This window comes from Callionymus lyra, chromosome 13, assembly GCF_982586985.1.
Source record: "Callionymus lyra chromosome 13, fCalLyr1.hap1.1, whole genome shotgun sequence".
Taxonomy (NCBI): domain Eukaryota; kingdom Metazoa; phylum Chordata; class Actinopteri; order Syngnathiformes; family Callionymidae; genus Callionymus; species Callionymus lyra.
The window spans coordinates 11790284-11806741 of record NC_141830.1 but is presented as its reverse complement, the minus strand read 5'-3'; the positions used below and the strand labels follow the sequence as shown (position 1 = coordinate 11806741).

General features: G+C 39.5%; 1 protein-coding gene across 2 annotated transcripts in view; it reads right to left on the bottom strand.

Annotated features, from left to right (window-relative positions):
• LOC148067376 (glutamate receptor ionotropic, kainate 2) overlaps positions 1 to 16458 on the bottom strand; it is a 118319-nt gene that overhangs the window by 32745 nt on the left and 69116 nt on the right. For both annotated transcript variants that reach the window (XM_087805411.1, XM_087805412.1), the window contains exon 7: positions 1454 to 1597. In XM_087805411.1, the coding sequence (XP_087661537.1) occupies positions 1454 to 1597 (144 nt within the window). The remainder of the gene's footprint in view (positions 1 to 1453; positions 1598 to 16458) is intronic.

Below are 16458 nucleotides of genomic sequence, written 5' to 3'. Positions count from 1 at the left end.
CGGACGTATGGCTGGATGTATCTATGTCCTGCTTCTCGGAATTTGACTACAGGACGTTTCGTTTTCACGCCAAATATGAGTCAATACCGTAGTTACGCGTTGGGTTTATTTACTGGTCAGTATGCCTCACTGTGTTTTGTCTGGTGTTTGTTTCTGCCATGTTCCAGGTTCAGATAGCAACTCCTGTTTACGTTACGCCCCCTGCTGGCCTGTATTAACAGTAACTTAGAGTAACTTAGTGTTTCAAGACAGGATTGATCATTAAAAGAAAGACTTTAATGTAAGAAGGGCACAGATTGAAATATTTTAACTCACTGCAGTCTAGAAATACGAGGTTAAAAACTCAACATTTTAAGGCTCTCTTTCTCATGTTGTAAGATGGGGGGGGTCTATTTTGAAATATGCTTGTTATTCAATGCCACCATTGAGTCATCTCTATTGCCTGTGTTGCACATTTTTGTTGGCTCAAAAACCTTTTAAAACGACTACCTTACCCTCACTCGCTCCATTATACAACCCCCTTCTTACAAAAGGCAACAGGGGGTGTAAAATCTGACTCCTTCAGAACCACTGCAGTAGCAACAACAGCGGGTGTTAAGAGTAGCGTAGAGTAGCAGCATCCACTGTTGGCCCACGAAGGCGAAAACTGAGGCGCTACTACCTGAAGTACGGAGCTATAAATAGTGAGATACATTAATGAACAGATGTGTTTGTGTGTGTGTTTCAAAGATGCCACTTCATGAGTGTGGAGCCTCCTGTGAAAAATCAAACACAACTTCATCTGTTTTAATGACTCTGTGTTCTCTGCTCCTTCCCGTGGAAAACGAAATCCCATTAAACCACTGAAAGGTGACTCAGGGAGAATGAAAACACCATTAAAGGGAATCAGTGGCTCCCCACTCTTAAAATGCATCCGGCTCTTTCTTAATTATAAATTCCTTTTAGCCGCCCGCCCTCGTCCGTCACAATCACAAATAACCGAGGCAGACGAGAGCGGCATATTGGACAGGTATGAGATCATTACGGGTGTCGTTTCATTGTGCTTGAAGTTTCACTTCAAAGCTGGAGCACCGAGAGCAATATCAGCCTCGGAGAGGAGGAGGGGGCCGAACGCCAGATAGCACAATAGCCTGTTCTGCAAATTACCTGCGATGATTCCATCCACAGAATGAAAGAGCTTTGTAGAACAAAGCAAATGGCTAACTCTGATTAGAGTCAGAAGAAGATATGGAGTCTTTGAAACGAGGATAGCCGAAGATACGGGAGAATACGTGGATTCAGTTAAAAATTCTGCATATTTAGAGAAGAGACACGTCTCTGGCGAGCGCACCTTTGATTCTAATCCTTCCTGGAGGTGACCGACGGGATTCTCGGGATTTTAATTGAAGCGGATAATCAATGCCTTATCACAAACTTCAGCGGATTGAAGGTCAGAGGTCGACACACGCGTTACCTCTTTGATCAGGCTGATGAATCGCCCCCCGAAGCGCCACGGCTTGTGACGGTTGCACTGCAGAGAGCTGACGGTGATCTGCGGCGACTGCTGCACCGCCACCGCCACCACGTGCACGGCGTCGTACATCAGCGCCGCGTCGGTCTGCAAAACACAGAGAGGCAAAGATATCAAACAACAGGCGACATTTACAAGTCTGTGTTCCAGTCGGACGATGACAAACATCGTTCGCGTCAGCGGGGGTCGCGATCTGGACAAAGCCATCTAGAATTCAATGGAATGAACATTAAAAGGACCACCTGAGCCTTCAGGGACTTCTTTTGAGTTTCTTATTTTGGGATTTTGTTTTCAATATCCTGGTCGCTTCCCTGTACTTTGAAACTTCTTATTTCCTCCTGCAAACACATGTTGTAAGTAGTGATGCTCTGGTGAAGCTTCATGAAGCACTCATTATTTGCCACTAGATGGCACTATTTTCCTTTGTTTTGAACCGTTCTAATGAAACATCACATCATTTTTGATGGCGCCACCTACTGACCTCTAAAATACATGGAACTGTTTCATCTAGCTTCATCATCCCATCACTAGTTGAAAGTTTGTGAGTGGTTACCAGTGTTGTTGCTCAGTGAATGGAGTTTGAATCTGTTCACGACGAAATTCCCTTTAACCGTGTGCAGCGTGTTGAAAAACAAACGTGGTTTAATCGACGATCAACGATCGGACATTAAAAGGTTAGTTCACCTTCATTTTCTACTCACCCTCATGTGGACTTTCAGAGTAATTGTTCCTTTATAGAGTTAAAGACAAAAATGTTTGTTCATTTTAATGTAGCAACAGTTGTCTTCGTCTTCATCTTCGTCCAAAAAGACAAACTTAAAAACATGTCAAAACCTCCATACTGCTCGTCTGTGACGTCCATTTTGTATTGAAGCCTTGACAAGACAAATTGTATATGAAAAAACTTAAATAAGTCTTTATTTTAAGCTACCTTCAGCTAGCTAAGCTACTAAGCTATCACTGTTAATTGCAATGTGTGTCAATTAGGATAAACTTGTAGTACGAAATGAGAGACCTAGAGCTACAAGAGTACAGATTTATATACGTTTTTTCGTAACAACATCTTATGTCGAAGCTTCAATACAAGAGGGACATTACAGACGAGCCGTATGGAGGTATTTGGATGTTTTCAAGTGTCTTTTTGGACGAAGAAAACTGAGCTCAGAGACTACATTAAAACAGACATACACATTTGTCCATAACTCTAAAGAAAAAGACGTATTTTGGCCAAATATTTTGTACACAACTTTTATTACGAGTGCTGATGTTCACAACAGCATGAATTAGATGTTTGAACACAAAACGCCTCAAAAGATCTCACTCTGTCGCAGCCTGTTAGGCGCAGGATGGTGTCTGAAGGGAAGTGAAAACCACGGCCGGGGTAAGTCTCCGCATGGACTAATGACTCCTGATGGGCGTGACTGTTCCCCAGAGAGCGGGATCCCACAGCAGGCACCAGCGCAGACGGGACAACTCCGACAGCAAGACTCCATCTGACTGCATAATTCAGGATTTTCGCCCGCAGATGATGGCCGCCTCGTATAACCCCGGTTATATATCTACCAGGAGTGGAGGCACTGGCCGCTGAAATCTCCCGACAGATACATCTTCGGCTCTGAACTACTTTCACGCCGCCTGTCTATGCGATTTAAAGAGGCTATTTACTCAGGTCAACACCGCGCAGCTCAGTTCAGATGCTCGTCTCTGGCTTGGCTACGGATGAAAAACAACGGCATGATCTCATCTGACAAGTCTTGAATGATCTGACCGCCGGCCGGTTTGAAAGAACACTTGCCAGACATAGACACTAAGAAAACGATCTTTATTTTACATTAAATTAACATTCCCCAGATATAATATTAATTCCTCTACAATAGTGTATTTTTCCATTACGTTTAACTTTTCTTACTGTATTTTTTCTTTCTTGCATTGTCTACAGTATCTCACTTTGTGCACAGCATGTACACATTTGTGAACATTTTGTGGGATTACACCCCGGCCCACGGCAACAAGGGACAGTTTCAAGATTTAAAGCTGCAATTTGAAAAAGTTTTTCAAGGCAGTCGGGTGTGTGTGTGTGTGTGTCCTGTGGGTCCCTAAATCCTTGTGCTTTCAGAAGTGCCGGTGTCAAAGGAAGCTACCGAACAGAGGAAGGGAGAGTCAGCTCGCTGCCCTTTCATCCCGCTCAACTCTTGGGGAAGAGAAACAGCTTCTGTCGGTTTGTATCTGCTCGCTCAGGGCAGGAAGTGTGTGTGCGCGCTAATATACGTGTGTGTGTGTGTGTGTCTCCATCGGCTGATTAGGGAGAATTTGCCTTTCGCTTCGTCCATTCTTTGAGCAGTAGAGTCAATACTCAAATGCTTAATTGAAGTGCTTAAAGCAGCAGGTTCGTTATTAAATTAACTCAACATTCAGATGCTTCATTTGAATCCGGAGGATTGGTCTCCCTCTTATTTAAAAATCACATTAAATAATAACATTGTTCTCTTTGCTAATTCATTTACTAGTCTAGTCATTTCATTCTTAATTGTTTTACCAAAGGACAGTTTGTTGTTTGTTTTTGCAGTGTCAGATTTAATATTACGATGAAACTTTCTTATCTCGTAGAAATGATCTAATAATCTGAAACATTGTAATACTACCAACTACTGATGGTCTATTGAAACTTCATGAAGCAGTGTCATTATTTTCAGAGTCCACTAGATGGCGGTCTCTGCACGATTTTTCTTCGTTACGAACAACTGAAACATCACATCATTTTCAAACTGATGGCGCCACCTACTGACCTCCAGACCACATGACACTATTTCATGAAGCTTCATCTACTAATACTAAGTATGTATTAAAAAGTTCAATAAAATATAAATTAAAATATAAATAATGATCTAAAATCTTGTGATGATATAATAATAATAATTATTATTATTATTATTCTTTTTTTTTTAGAATCCCTTATTAGTCCCGCGAGGGGAAATTCAACCATTCACACATACTGATGGGAGTAGGCATGCACAATTGACATCAATATTTACTTTTCTTAAAGAAAGACTGAAATAATACAATTCTTAAATATATATTATAAAGCGTCAACCCGAGTACCGTCTCAATGCCACGCTCGGTATGAAATTGAGATAAACCCTCCTCGCTTTCCAAAGGATAATCTAACTCGCAATCAGGAGCCTAAAAAACGACTCAAATTTCGGTCGTACACATCTTTCGAGGGCACCCCAATCTGTGGCGACTTCTGCTCAGTCCAGGATAAAGACTTGAATCCACATTCAAGAACAGCCTCGATGACCTTGGGGTTTTGATGGATGGCTGCTTAGCCAGATGAGCTCGCTCTCGAGACGCACATTACGGACTCTTTGCACATGCTGACATCATACTTGCTTGGAATTAAAGAACAAAAGCCTGATAGTGTAGCGAAATGGAAGATGGAATTGTGAATATTTATTGCCATGTTGTATAAAAAAGCGAAAGCCTTTATCTGAGATACAACTATGTCGAGAGTATACACCAGAGACAACAACCTGTAAATCAAGACCTCAAATCATTGTTCTGAATTAAAAAAAAGATGTAAGTAATAGCTAGGGATGAAGGGTGGTTAAGAAGAAAGTGCAGACAGGGTTGAAATTAAGTGAGACGTAAGGTAAATAGGAAAGTACTGGTCATACGATGCTTGTGAGGAGGACAGATGTGACTATGGAGGAAAGCCTTGATTATACTGATGGAAAATGACCAAAGAAGAAGAAAAATACAATTAATTATCATATTATTATCTTAAGCAACTGTAAAAAAAACCTTATTCTCCTGACTCGCCGGACGATGTAAAATTATAAAGTTCTCCTCCGTCTGAAATCTCGACGAACGAGAGGTTACGAGAGCGGCGTCCATTATGACCCAATAATGGCTTCACTCCTCCTCCAGCCCCACCCCGTTTTGTTTATACAACGAGTCCATTGAAGGTGGAGACTTAAGGCTTAAAACAAGGCGTTTTCATTTGGTGGGGTTTTAAGCACATTTTCTAATGTAAATATTTCAGTTAAAAGAGAGTTTTGTACAAACATAAACATACTGATGAGTACTATAGAGGTCCAAGAACTATTTAAGACACACTTACATCAAAACATTAGTTTTCCTTTAAGATTCTATATTTTGTTTTTTTCAAAGGTTAAAATGTTGACTGGCTCAAAAATCTAAAAACTAGGTAAAAATAAAGGCAAAAGATGATCCAACGTTAAGAAAATATTCTTGGCCCCAACACTTGTTCATACAAAAGTTATTGTTCCAGGTACTTGTAATTTTCTAATAAAATCTAAAACCCAACAACAACAATCAAAGCCACTTAGTCAAATGACAGGGACAATGACAGGTTAACATCTGTTATATCTTAACCATGACATTTATTCAATTAAATTAAAGTAAAAAAAAACAACGCTAAATGTACACCTATTTCTATGTTACTAGACAGCACACCAGTCTCTAGTTGTCTCTTAATCAACTTAAATGGTACCAAGCGCCACCTACTGGCCTACCATGATGTACTCAATACACAACTGGCTCTAACGGTTAGAAGCCCAGAAACGTTTTCAAAGAAAAGACATGATATTGTAAAAGGCTGTGTTTCACATAAGGTCCAATTCCCTCTGCTCCTTCCTTTCACTTGACAAGTCCGTGTTTTTACCTCTAGGTGGCACATTTCTATTCCAGAGTTTGGCGTTGCTCTTCAAGTACCTCTGTAAAAATGATGGAACCACTTTTCTTCTCGCTCTGCTTTCGACTTCTCAGTGAATAGCTCAAGTAACCGCGAACATGAAACTCGCAGTGGTTGACTCTCAAGGACCACTCTTAATAAGAAAAACAAAACAATGCAATCGACTTTGAGTTGCCATGGCGACAACAGAAAGTAATGACTTTGTGCGATATGCATGTTTGCATTCTGATCCCCGGAAAATGCTCTTGAATGTTGGATATCATTTCACCAGTGCCTGCATCCAGCTCCACAGAACAATCCTGGAAATCTCTAATAAATATTTTAACTCTTGATCGCTTCCTGTACAAAACCTGGCTGAAATTATTTATATACTATTTATCCTGCGTGCCGTCGCGGCAGAAGGATTCCTGAAAATCCCTCAGTGATGGGAACAAAGGGAGGCTGGCGTCAAGTGGAATGGGGGATGATCAAGGGCGGAAAAAAACATGAAATGATGGCTTACAGCTCGGGTAGATTGCATTCAATTTAAAAACAATCCGAGAGAGACGTCGACGAGCACGAGTCCTGTGGGGCGTTTTAAGTGCTTTAAGTGAAACCAATCTGCAACCCAAGAGACCGACGGACAGAGATGGGAACGGGATTCAAGCCGGATCTGCCAAACCTTTGTTCTCTTCTCTTAAACGTCCACGATCGGCTTCAGCGACGCCGCACTCATGGCGTCGTTTTAAAAGACGTCAGTTGACTGTTTATCCACGGAGGGAGTGATATCGATGCCACTGCAGGGAAATCAAAACCATCCCTTGAATGTCACGTCGTGATAGTGAGAGCAGTGGAAATGTAACTATGGCGATTCTTTTTCTTCAGGAAAATAATATGACATTTATAAATACTACTCTCAAGTTGACCCTGATAAGCAAAGAAATGATGCCGACAACTTTTTAGCAAAGGCTCAAGGCAACTTCAGGGTGTCCTGCCTCATACCCTGAATAGCTGGGATAGAGCAAATCCTTATAGTGACACCATTAAGGGGATAAGTAGGAGACTTTTTTTTTTAAGCTCTTTTGCAACTGTTTGTCCTTGTTGTTTCTATCTGAGGTTTTTTACTTCTGTCCTTATTGTGTTAATTTTAACTCATTATTTATTGTTTCAAAACAAATTATTGTTACTTTTACAATGGTTTTAATTTGTAAATACAAGATTTATGTTAACTTATTTTATTCCAATTTAATTTCCTTGTAAACACACACATGAAAAATATACAGTATTGCACACCTCTCTAGTACAAAAAGCCCTTATATATGGAATAACATATTATTTTTACACTTACACACAACCAAAGATATGTTGGGTTAAACAGTTCAACCCTCTTTTAAAATCCTCAACCAGAGGGCGTTTCTTGACTTTGTCGACTTGAAAGTAATTCACAACAGAGTGTGCTCTTCAGTATCACTTAGGAATATGTATATAAGTGTATTCTAATATACAATTCTAATAAAGCCAGCTCATGGATGCAGAGCCAAACAGCAACCCTGATACTGGACATCACGCTCTCCTCCTTCTGTGAGCTTAAAGCTGACGAAATAAAATACCAATAGGACACAGAATCTCTTGATATGTAATGAAAAATCTTTGATATACTGCCAGGAGTGATCTGCAACGCTTACATAAGGTGACTTTCAGTCAGGCGTTAGTGTTGACGTATGCACGTGTTGTGTATCAATTGAACACGTCCTTGAGAAGATTTCTTATAGGAATCAGTGAAGGTGGCCTTCATCAATGTTTGTTCGACACATTAGTGACACAAAGTCAAGTATATTCCGCGTTTCTTCCCGACGTATTTATTGTCATGAAGGTCTTTCATTTTGTCACGTTTGGTTAGTCAAACATAGCCAGCTGTACCTTAGCTATAGTCAGCTATTTTATATATATACTGTATATATATATAAACAGTGCAGAAGTGTTGAAACCTTAAAAAGTAATGTCTTTTTTCCATTTATTCATGCATATTAACACGTACAAAGAAAATCAATTATTTTTGCCCCCCATCAACTAAGTACAGGCAGATACATAAGTACAATAATAAACCTCAACAAATACTAAAACAGTTTGATACAGAGTACTAATAATAAATATTAGTAATGGGTTGATGAGGGCCCATGATACAGACGTGTAGTGAAGATACTGTATCATGACACTGCAGTGTAGTAAAGATTCGGCTCATGATACTGCCATGTAGTGAATACATTGCATCATGATAGCCGTGTAGTGAATACATTGTATCATGATAGCCGTGTAGTGAAGATACTGTATCATGACACAGCCGTGTATTGAAGACACTGTATTATAATACAGCCGTGTAGTGAAGATACTGTATCATAATACAGCCGTGTAGTGAAGATACTGTATCATGACACAGCCGTGTATTGAAGACACTGTATCATAATACAGCCGTGTAGTGAAAATACTGTATTATAATACAGCCATGTAGTGAAGATACTGTATCATGATACAGCTGTGTATTGAAAATACTGTATCATGATACAGCCATGTAGTGAATACATTGTATCATGATAAAGCCGTGTAGTGAAGATTTTGTATCATGATACCGCCATGTGGTGAAGATACTGTATCATAATACAGCTGTGTAGTGAATACATTGTATCATGATACAGCCGTGTAGTGAAGATACTGTATCATGATACCGCCGTGTATTGAATACATAGTATCATGATACAGTCATGTAGTGAATACATTGTATCATGATACCGCCGTGTAGTTATACATTGTATCATGATACAGCCGTGTAGTGAAAATGAGTTTGTAGTGAAAACTCCAGGTTTCATTGACTTAGTGGATTAGGGTACGTGATAAAAAAAAGTTTCAAAATGGAGACACTGTATCATGATACAGTCAAACTAATATTGCCTGTGATAATAAACACTTCAGCAGAGGAGTTTCAATTACAATTCTCTTCAATAATTTATAATAATTAACATTACGTCAGAGGGTAAGTAGCTATGCAAAAAACACTGTTTAGTACGGGATGTTCCGTACGTCTTGTAGGTGTGTAGCAACTAATTGTTAATACAAAAACAGACCAAAAATAATCACAGTTTAGATTTCCTGCCAATGTATGAACAGAAGAACAATATCAACGTATATTTCTGAAAAAATTACCTGCACAGTAAGTTTTAAGATAAGATAAGGAATAATATTGTTGACAAAAGGAACTTCTTCAAACTTGAGGTTGAAAAAAAGGGGGATTTGATGGATAGCAATTGAAAAACGTTCGTCAATGAACATCTTTTGCGAAGGAGGGTAAAAAAAAAAAAATGGCTGCTGTATTGCGCCTGATTGATATTGCAATTAGACTCATTTCCTGTTAAAGGAGCGTCAGACTGTTTTATTTCCTCCTGTGATTGAGTTTGACACGCCTGTGATATAGTGAGTGTATCCGATGCTAATGCCGGCGTCTCGCATTGTGTTCTTGCTTAACGCTAACAGTTAGACTCAAGTTAGACTCTCATAAACTCGTCATATTAGCAACAATTAGGTTCATCTTGGTCTTAAATATAAACGACTTAACACCTTTAGTAATAAACTTTTGTCAGCTCTGCCGTTTTGCAGCGAAAAACACAAACATTTCCATCAAAGCAAAGGACAAACAGAAACCTTTAGATCAGGGTAAGGCACAAAAATACACTCAGCTGCCGCCGGTGTGTGTATGTTTACACAAATATATTCATTTTCCCCTCCGCATCAGTATTCACGTCAGCTTCCCACCTGCGCATAATTCCATAATTCATCTGATAATGTAGCGCTGGAAAACGGCGTCTCTTTTTTCCCTTTCCACCTATTTCACATCGCTCACCCACTTTGGCTGAACACACACACACACACACACACGGAGGCAGAGACGGACGTATACTTCAGCTGCATCTCTGTTTATACATATCATATACATCTGATTAGCCCTAACGAGATTAGCGCTGACCTGTTATTCACCAGGCGCCGCTGGGCTGCAGCTGCCAGGCACACACTCGCACACCCACTCACACCCACTGGCAGCGTCGCCACTGGCAGAGTCACAGAGTCAGCACGGGAGAAGCAGCTTATTGTTTTCTATAAGCTGTAATCAGTCACATCACCAGACGTGACCAGGGGATACGGCCTGTTGATGGAGATTGTTATTCATTTCATTTTATACGTCTCTATGAGTGTGTGTGTGTGTGTGTGTGTGTGTCGTCTGCGGCATTTGATTCAACTGCTGTCATGAGATATAAACGTTTGATTTATGGTACTTTGCCCGGTCGTCAATTTTATCATTGAGAGTCAATGTTTAAAAAACTTTTCTCTGGATGAAAAACTTCAAGGATTCAGATTTTTAAAGATTTAATTTTAGTTTTTTGGAAGCCATTTAAAAGGATACAGAATTTTAATTTTCACCATTTATAAAACTTCACTGATGTTTAAGATCAACGCTACACTTTCCGTCACATATTGGAGGAATCATTCATTAATTGCGATGTTACAGTATTTATTAGGTGCACTCAATGGATTGTTTTCATGCTTAAGGAGCTCCGGATTATGAGATGCATTTTGTGCTACTGCATGATTGACACCTGATTGATTACAGCAGTGCAGCTGATTGTAGTATTACTCTGGAAGACTCCTTACCACGAAGGTCTGTGTTGCAACGGAGCCCTGCTTGCTTGTTATACTATAGAGCCTTGCTGGGTAATACTATAGTACCATGGAGAGTACAACTATAAAACCTTGGAGAGTAATACTATAGAGCCTTCTAGAGTAATACTATAGAGTCTTGCAGAACAATACTACAGAGCCTTTCAAAGTTAAGCTATAGAACCTTGGAGAGTAAAACTATAAAACATTGGAGAGTAATACTACAGAGCCTTTCAAAGTTAAGCCATAGAACCTTGGAGAGTAAAACTATAAAACATTGGAGAGTAATACTATAGAGCCTTTCAGAGCAAAGCTATAGAACCTTGGAGAGTAAAACTATAGAGCCTTGCAGAGTAATACTACAGAGCCTTGCAGAGTAATAGTATAGAGCCCTGCAGAGTAATACTGCAGAGCCTTGCAGAGTAATACTACAGAGCCCTGCAGAGTAATACTGCAGAGCCTTGCAGAGTAATACTTAGAGCCTTGCAGAGTAATACTATAGAGCCTTGCAGAGTAATACTATAGAGCCTTGCAGAGTAATACTACATAGCCTTGCAGAGATATACTGCAGAGCCATGCAGAGTAATACTACAGAGCCCTGCAGAGTAATACTGCAGAGCCTTGCAGAGTAATACTTAGAGCCTTGCAGAGTAATACTATAGAGCCTTGCAGAGTAATACTATAGAACCATGGAGAGTAATACCATAGAGCCTTGCAGAGTAATACTACAGAACCTTGCAGAGTAATACTTCAGAACCATGGAGAGTATTACTACAGAACCTTGCAGAGTAATACTACAGAACCATGGAGAGTAATACTACAGAGCCTTAGAGAGTAATACTACAGAACCATGGAGAGTAATACTACAGAACCATGGAGAGTAATACTACAGAACCTTGCAGAGTAATACTACAAAACCATGGAGAGTAATACTACAGAACCTTACAGAGTAATACTACAGAACCATGGAGAGTAATACTACAGAACCATGGAGAGTAATACTACAGAACCTTGCAGAGTAATACTACAAAACCATGGAGAGTAATACTACAGAACCTTACAGAGTAATACTACAGAACCATGGAGAGTAATACTACAGAACCATGGAGAGTAATACTACAGAGCCTTGCAGAGTAAAACTACAGAGCCTTGCAGAGTAATACTATAGAGCCTTACAGAGTAACAGTACGAAGCCTTGTGGAATGTTACAAAGCCTCTGTGAATAATTGTACAGAGCTTTGTACCTTACGAAAGTCATACTAAAACATCTTGACAGATATTTCAGCGCCATCTTGCACATAAATCATGATCAGTGAGTTCAACCAGATTCATACAGAAGGTGAACAGGATTAAACGGCGCAATGTTACATTTTTGTAGTCAGTAAAATACGATACTTATGCCAAGAAGATCACGTGATTGTCAGATGGATGTGTTGGCTAGTTTAATCACTCAAAAACGGAATAACGGGTTCCAATGCTAAAACCGTGATAATGGCTATTATTCGAGTGACTGTCCTGTTAAAGTTCCCTGTGCAACCTTGAAGGGCTGGAGTATGAATAATGATGGGCAGCTTTGAATATGAACCACTGCTAGTCGAGGCGGCTCAGGTCTGGATATCTCCTGGACGTGAGGCCTTGGGGCAGATTCAGGGCATTCTGAGGAGATTATATCTCACAGTTGACGTGGCAACACCTCCGTATTAGCCCACTATTGAGTGAGGGTAGTCGGGACACAGTTACCTTATAAAACGTATTGATGAATAGAATAAGGTATAATCACAATTTAAACTATTTTATCGCACTTACAAAACTGAAGAACTAATAGCCTCATCTTCATCCCTGCATTTCCACACATAATTTTTGAGATTAAATATAGAACCAGAGACCGATATTAAATCATTCTTAGCCTCTCACAAAGCTCACATTTCAAAGAACCCCATGATAAGAAAACTGTAAGCAGAAAAAAAAGTGACATGAGTGATTTATGGTGAAAATTACGGCTGTCAAATCACTCCAGCGGGGAAAAAGCCTTCGGGTGAACGGTTCCATCTCTGTAACTTTTTTTTCTCTTCCTCTTATCAAAGCTGCTAATGTTCAGCCTTTCTTTCTCTTCATCCTTTATTTGTCTTTCTCTCAACATCTTGCTTCGTTCCTTTCTTCTTTCTCTCAGCGGCGTCGCACTGATTTCTGTGTCTGCGTTTTTTCCTTTTATTTTTTTCTTCTCACCGTTTGTGCGTCGGTGGTTTAATCCCTCACTCACATTTCATTTTGCTGCACACTGAGGCAACGCCGCGGCCTTGTTGCATTCTTTCTTTCAGATGCAGAAAGCCAGGCGGTCTCTCCCTCCCGATGACTACTCTTGAGCAACAGATCTTTCGATGGGACTGGATTCATTCGATTGTAGTCATAAACGACCTTAAAAAGAGGGATGAAGGACTGCGCCGCTGAGTTTTTGGATGAAAAATGGATCCTTGCGGGAGCAGAGCGAGAGTGTGTCTCAAATGTTCTTCTACTCAAAAATACAAATCTATATATATGGTGGAGTTTGAAGGCACTGATGTAGAATCTTGTTTAAACAAGATGAGAAATTCCGCCACTTTAAGCCTTGTGTTATAACAGTGTCAAAGTGACCCGGAAGCCCGGAAGCAAATGTTTTTGTGGTATCCCTTGTGTTGTCTCTGGGTCAAAATGAATGACCTCCCTGGCTTCTATTAATACATATGCACTGGTGAAGGTCGTTCACCTTGAACCGGAGACAACACAAGGGATACCACAATCACACAGTGTTTTCTCAGGGTCAAAGTGACCCGGAAGCCCGAAAAAAAAAAAAGGGCCAAATGCATCTTTTGAAGCAAACCTGTATTCTCTTTGTGTGGAGAATTATATTCTGGTTTCCTCCCACTACCTACAAACATGCAAAGTTTAACTGAGGTGGCCAAGTTGTCAGTAAGATGAGTGGTTGCCGTTTGTGTCACATGATTAAATTTACATTTTTGGTCCATTTTAATAAGATAAATAAACCGTAAATATGACATTTTACAGTGGTTGCTTCAAAGAAAAGAGTAGACTAGAAAAGATTGGACACCATTTCTTTAAATCATAGTTTACAGCTTTTTAAAATGTTTTTTTTCCCTACAAAATATAAGCTTTATTTCTCATGATGCAGGAAGATGAATGCGGAAAATATTTAAATATTAATATATATATTTATATATATATATAATATTAGTGATGGTCTGATGAAGCTTCATGATACAGTGTCATTATTTTCCACTAGATGGCGGTCTCCGCACTATTTTCCTTTGTTTTGAACAACTGTTCTAATGAAACATCACATAATCTTTAAACTGATGGCGCCACCTACTGACCTGTAAACAACATGACACTGCTTCATATTTACTAATTGCAAATACTGGTCATGCGTTTACATCTTGGATGTATGATTGTAAAAATATATTTTCATTGGTATTTTGCAACAAATTATGTATAATTTGAGCAATTAGTTAAAAGTATTATTTAAGATATTTAACTGTGTTTGAATTGTGAGAGTTTCTCATTCTCACTCGGTTGTATTAATAAGGATGTTACCTTACCTTACCCTCGTAAAAATCAAGTGTCTGACAATAAAAAACAACACTTAATAAAGATACAGAAGACATCAAGGGCACAACCGATCGAATTGTTCAATTCCCACCCTAACAAATGTTTCAATAAATACAGAAATCACTCTACACATCTGCTTACACGACTGTTTAACCCTTAAAACCCCCTCGCTGGCTTTTGGCTCCACAGCACATCCAATTTAAAATCCTCAATCACGTTAAAAGTCCTCGGCAGCCGTCACTGACCTCCTCCGACTCCGCAACCTTCCCCCTAGTCTCTGTTCTTCAGACACCACCTCCTGACCCCATCAAGCCGGGTACCTGAGGTGATTCTATGTCTCAGCAAGAGCTTTGCCTGTATAAAAACCACCAGCTCTCACTTCACTGACCTTTCTATTCCACTTGTCGTCCACTGCGACTTTCAAAAAGGGAAATTTGAAGCCAAGGCAACCCCCCCAATGCTTCCGTGAAACCAGCGCCACTTCCATTTCACGTAGAAAAAAACCCAGTTCAATCCACTTTTAAAGACATTATTTGAGTTCTGTGAAAATGTGTTTATCCATTCTATCTTTTTAACTGATGTCTTATTTTTTATTTTTCTGCCGAGAAACGTTTAAAGCTAGAAAACCTTATTTTTATTTTAAATATACAAATGAATTACAAATAAGCAAGTTTGTTTTCTCCCCTCACCTTTGTGTATATAATATCAATTAGTTAAATTTTAACCCTTGTGTCATCTCAGTGACCGGAAAACAAATGTCTTTGTGGGATCCCTTGTGTTGTCTCGGCCTCCCTGGCTTCCATAAATACACATGCAGTGGCGAAGGTCGTTCATCTTGACCCTGAGACAACACAAGGGATACCATGAAAACATTTGTTTTCCATCTTTCGGGTCACTTTGACCCTGATACAACACAAGGGTTTCATTTGGTTTAAAAAAAAAAACAACCATTTTTTGATAATATGTTCTACAATAATATTTGTATTTTATTTTACTTTAAATAATATTAAAACTGTGTCTCAATCACAACTTTTAAAAGCGTTTTTATATTTTCTACAGCTTGAGAATTTGACAGTTGAGTTATGCTAAAATTCTACTAATAAAAATGGAAGTTGATGAGTTATTTTTGGAGAAAAAACCATTTCAAAGACAGTGCTTGATGCTGGTCAACCATCTACCATATTATTTTTAATTTCAAAGGTTCCTGGGGACGCTGAATCTAAATGAATACTTTTAAGTAATGAATTAATCGTCATGACGGGTCGACCCATTTGAGGTGAATTATTATTCCTGCGGTGCAGGAACCCTCAGCGGCGTGCCCCCCCAGCAACCCCCGCCGGATACGTCAGGTGACAGCAGGCTGTTGGCGGCACCTCCGAGCTAATTAGCAACATGCTGCCAGACCTACATCTGATTAAATCGCTGATGAACACGGCGGACTTTTCCTGGTGACGCCGCCGCCCACAGAGACTTTTTTTTATTTTATTTCTCGCTGAAAACTCAACCATGAGAATTTCTAGAGAGGGGGAACAAATGTGTGAACTCATCATATGAAGCCACAGAGCGATGCATCTAACCCGTCTAAGAAGGTGACAAAAGACAAGATCTCAACAGGTCTTAGCATCAAGGTGTGAAATTATCCAGTTTATGTTCGCCTTGTGAACCCGAGGATCAGACTAACATCTAGTAAGAGCTGAATTTGTTTTTATCTAATTTGTTTTTGTCTCTTCAGCTTCTATCATAGAAGGTAGAAAATAAAAATAAGAAATAAGATTGCACGACAATATTTAATAGGGATTTGAAAAGCTTTATAAAACCTCCAACAACTTTAAAAAGAACAACTGCTGACTGTTTTTTCTCTTATGAAAAATGACTACCCATTTAATTGAGTTTGATGTTTGTGAATATTTTGCAGTTTATTCAAGGTACTCTGATAAAAACAACCTCA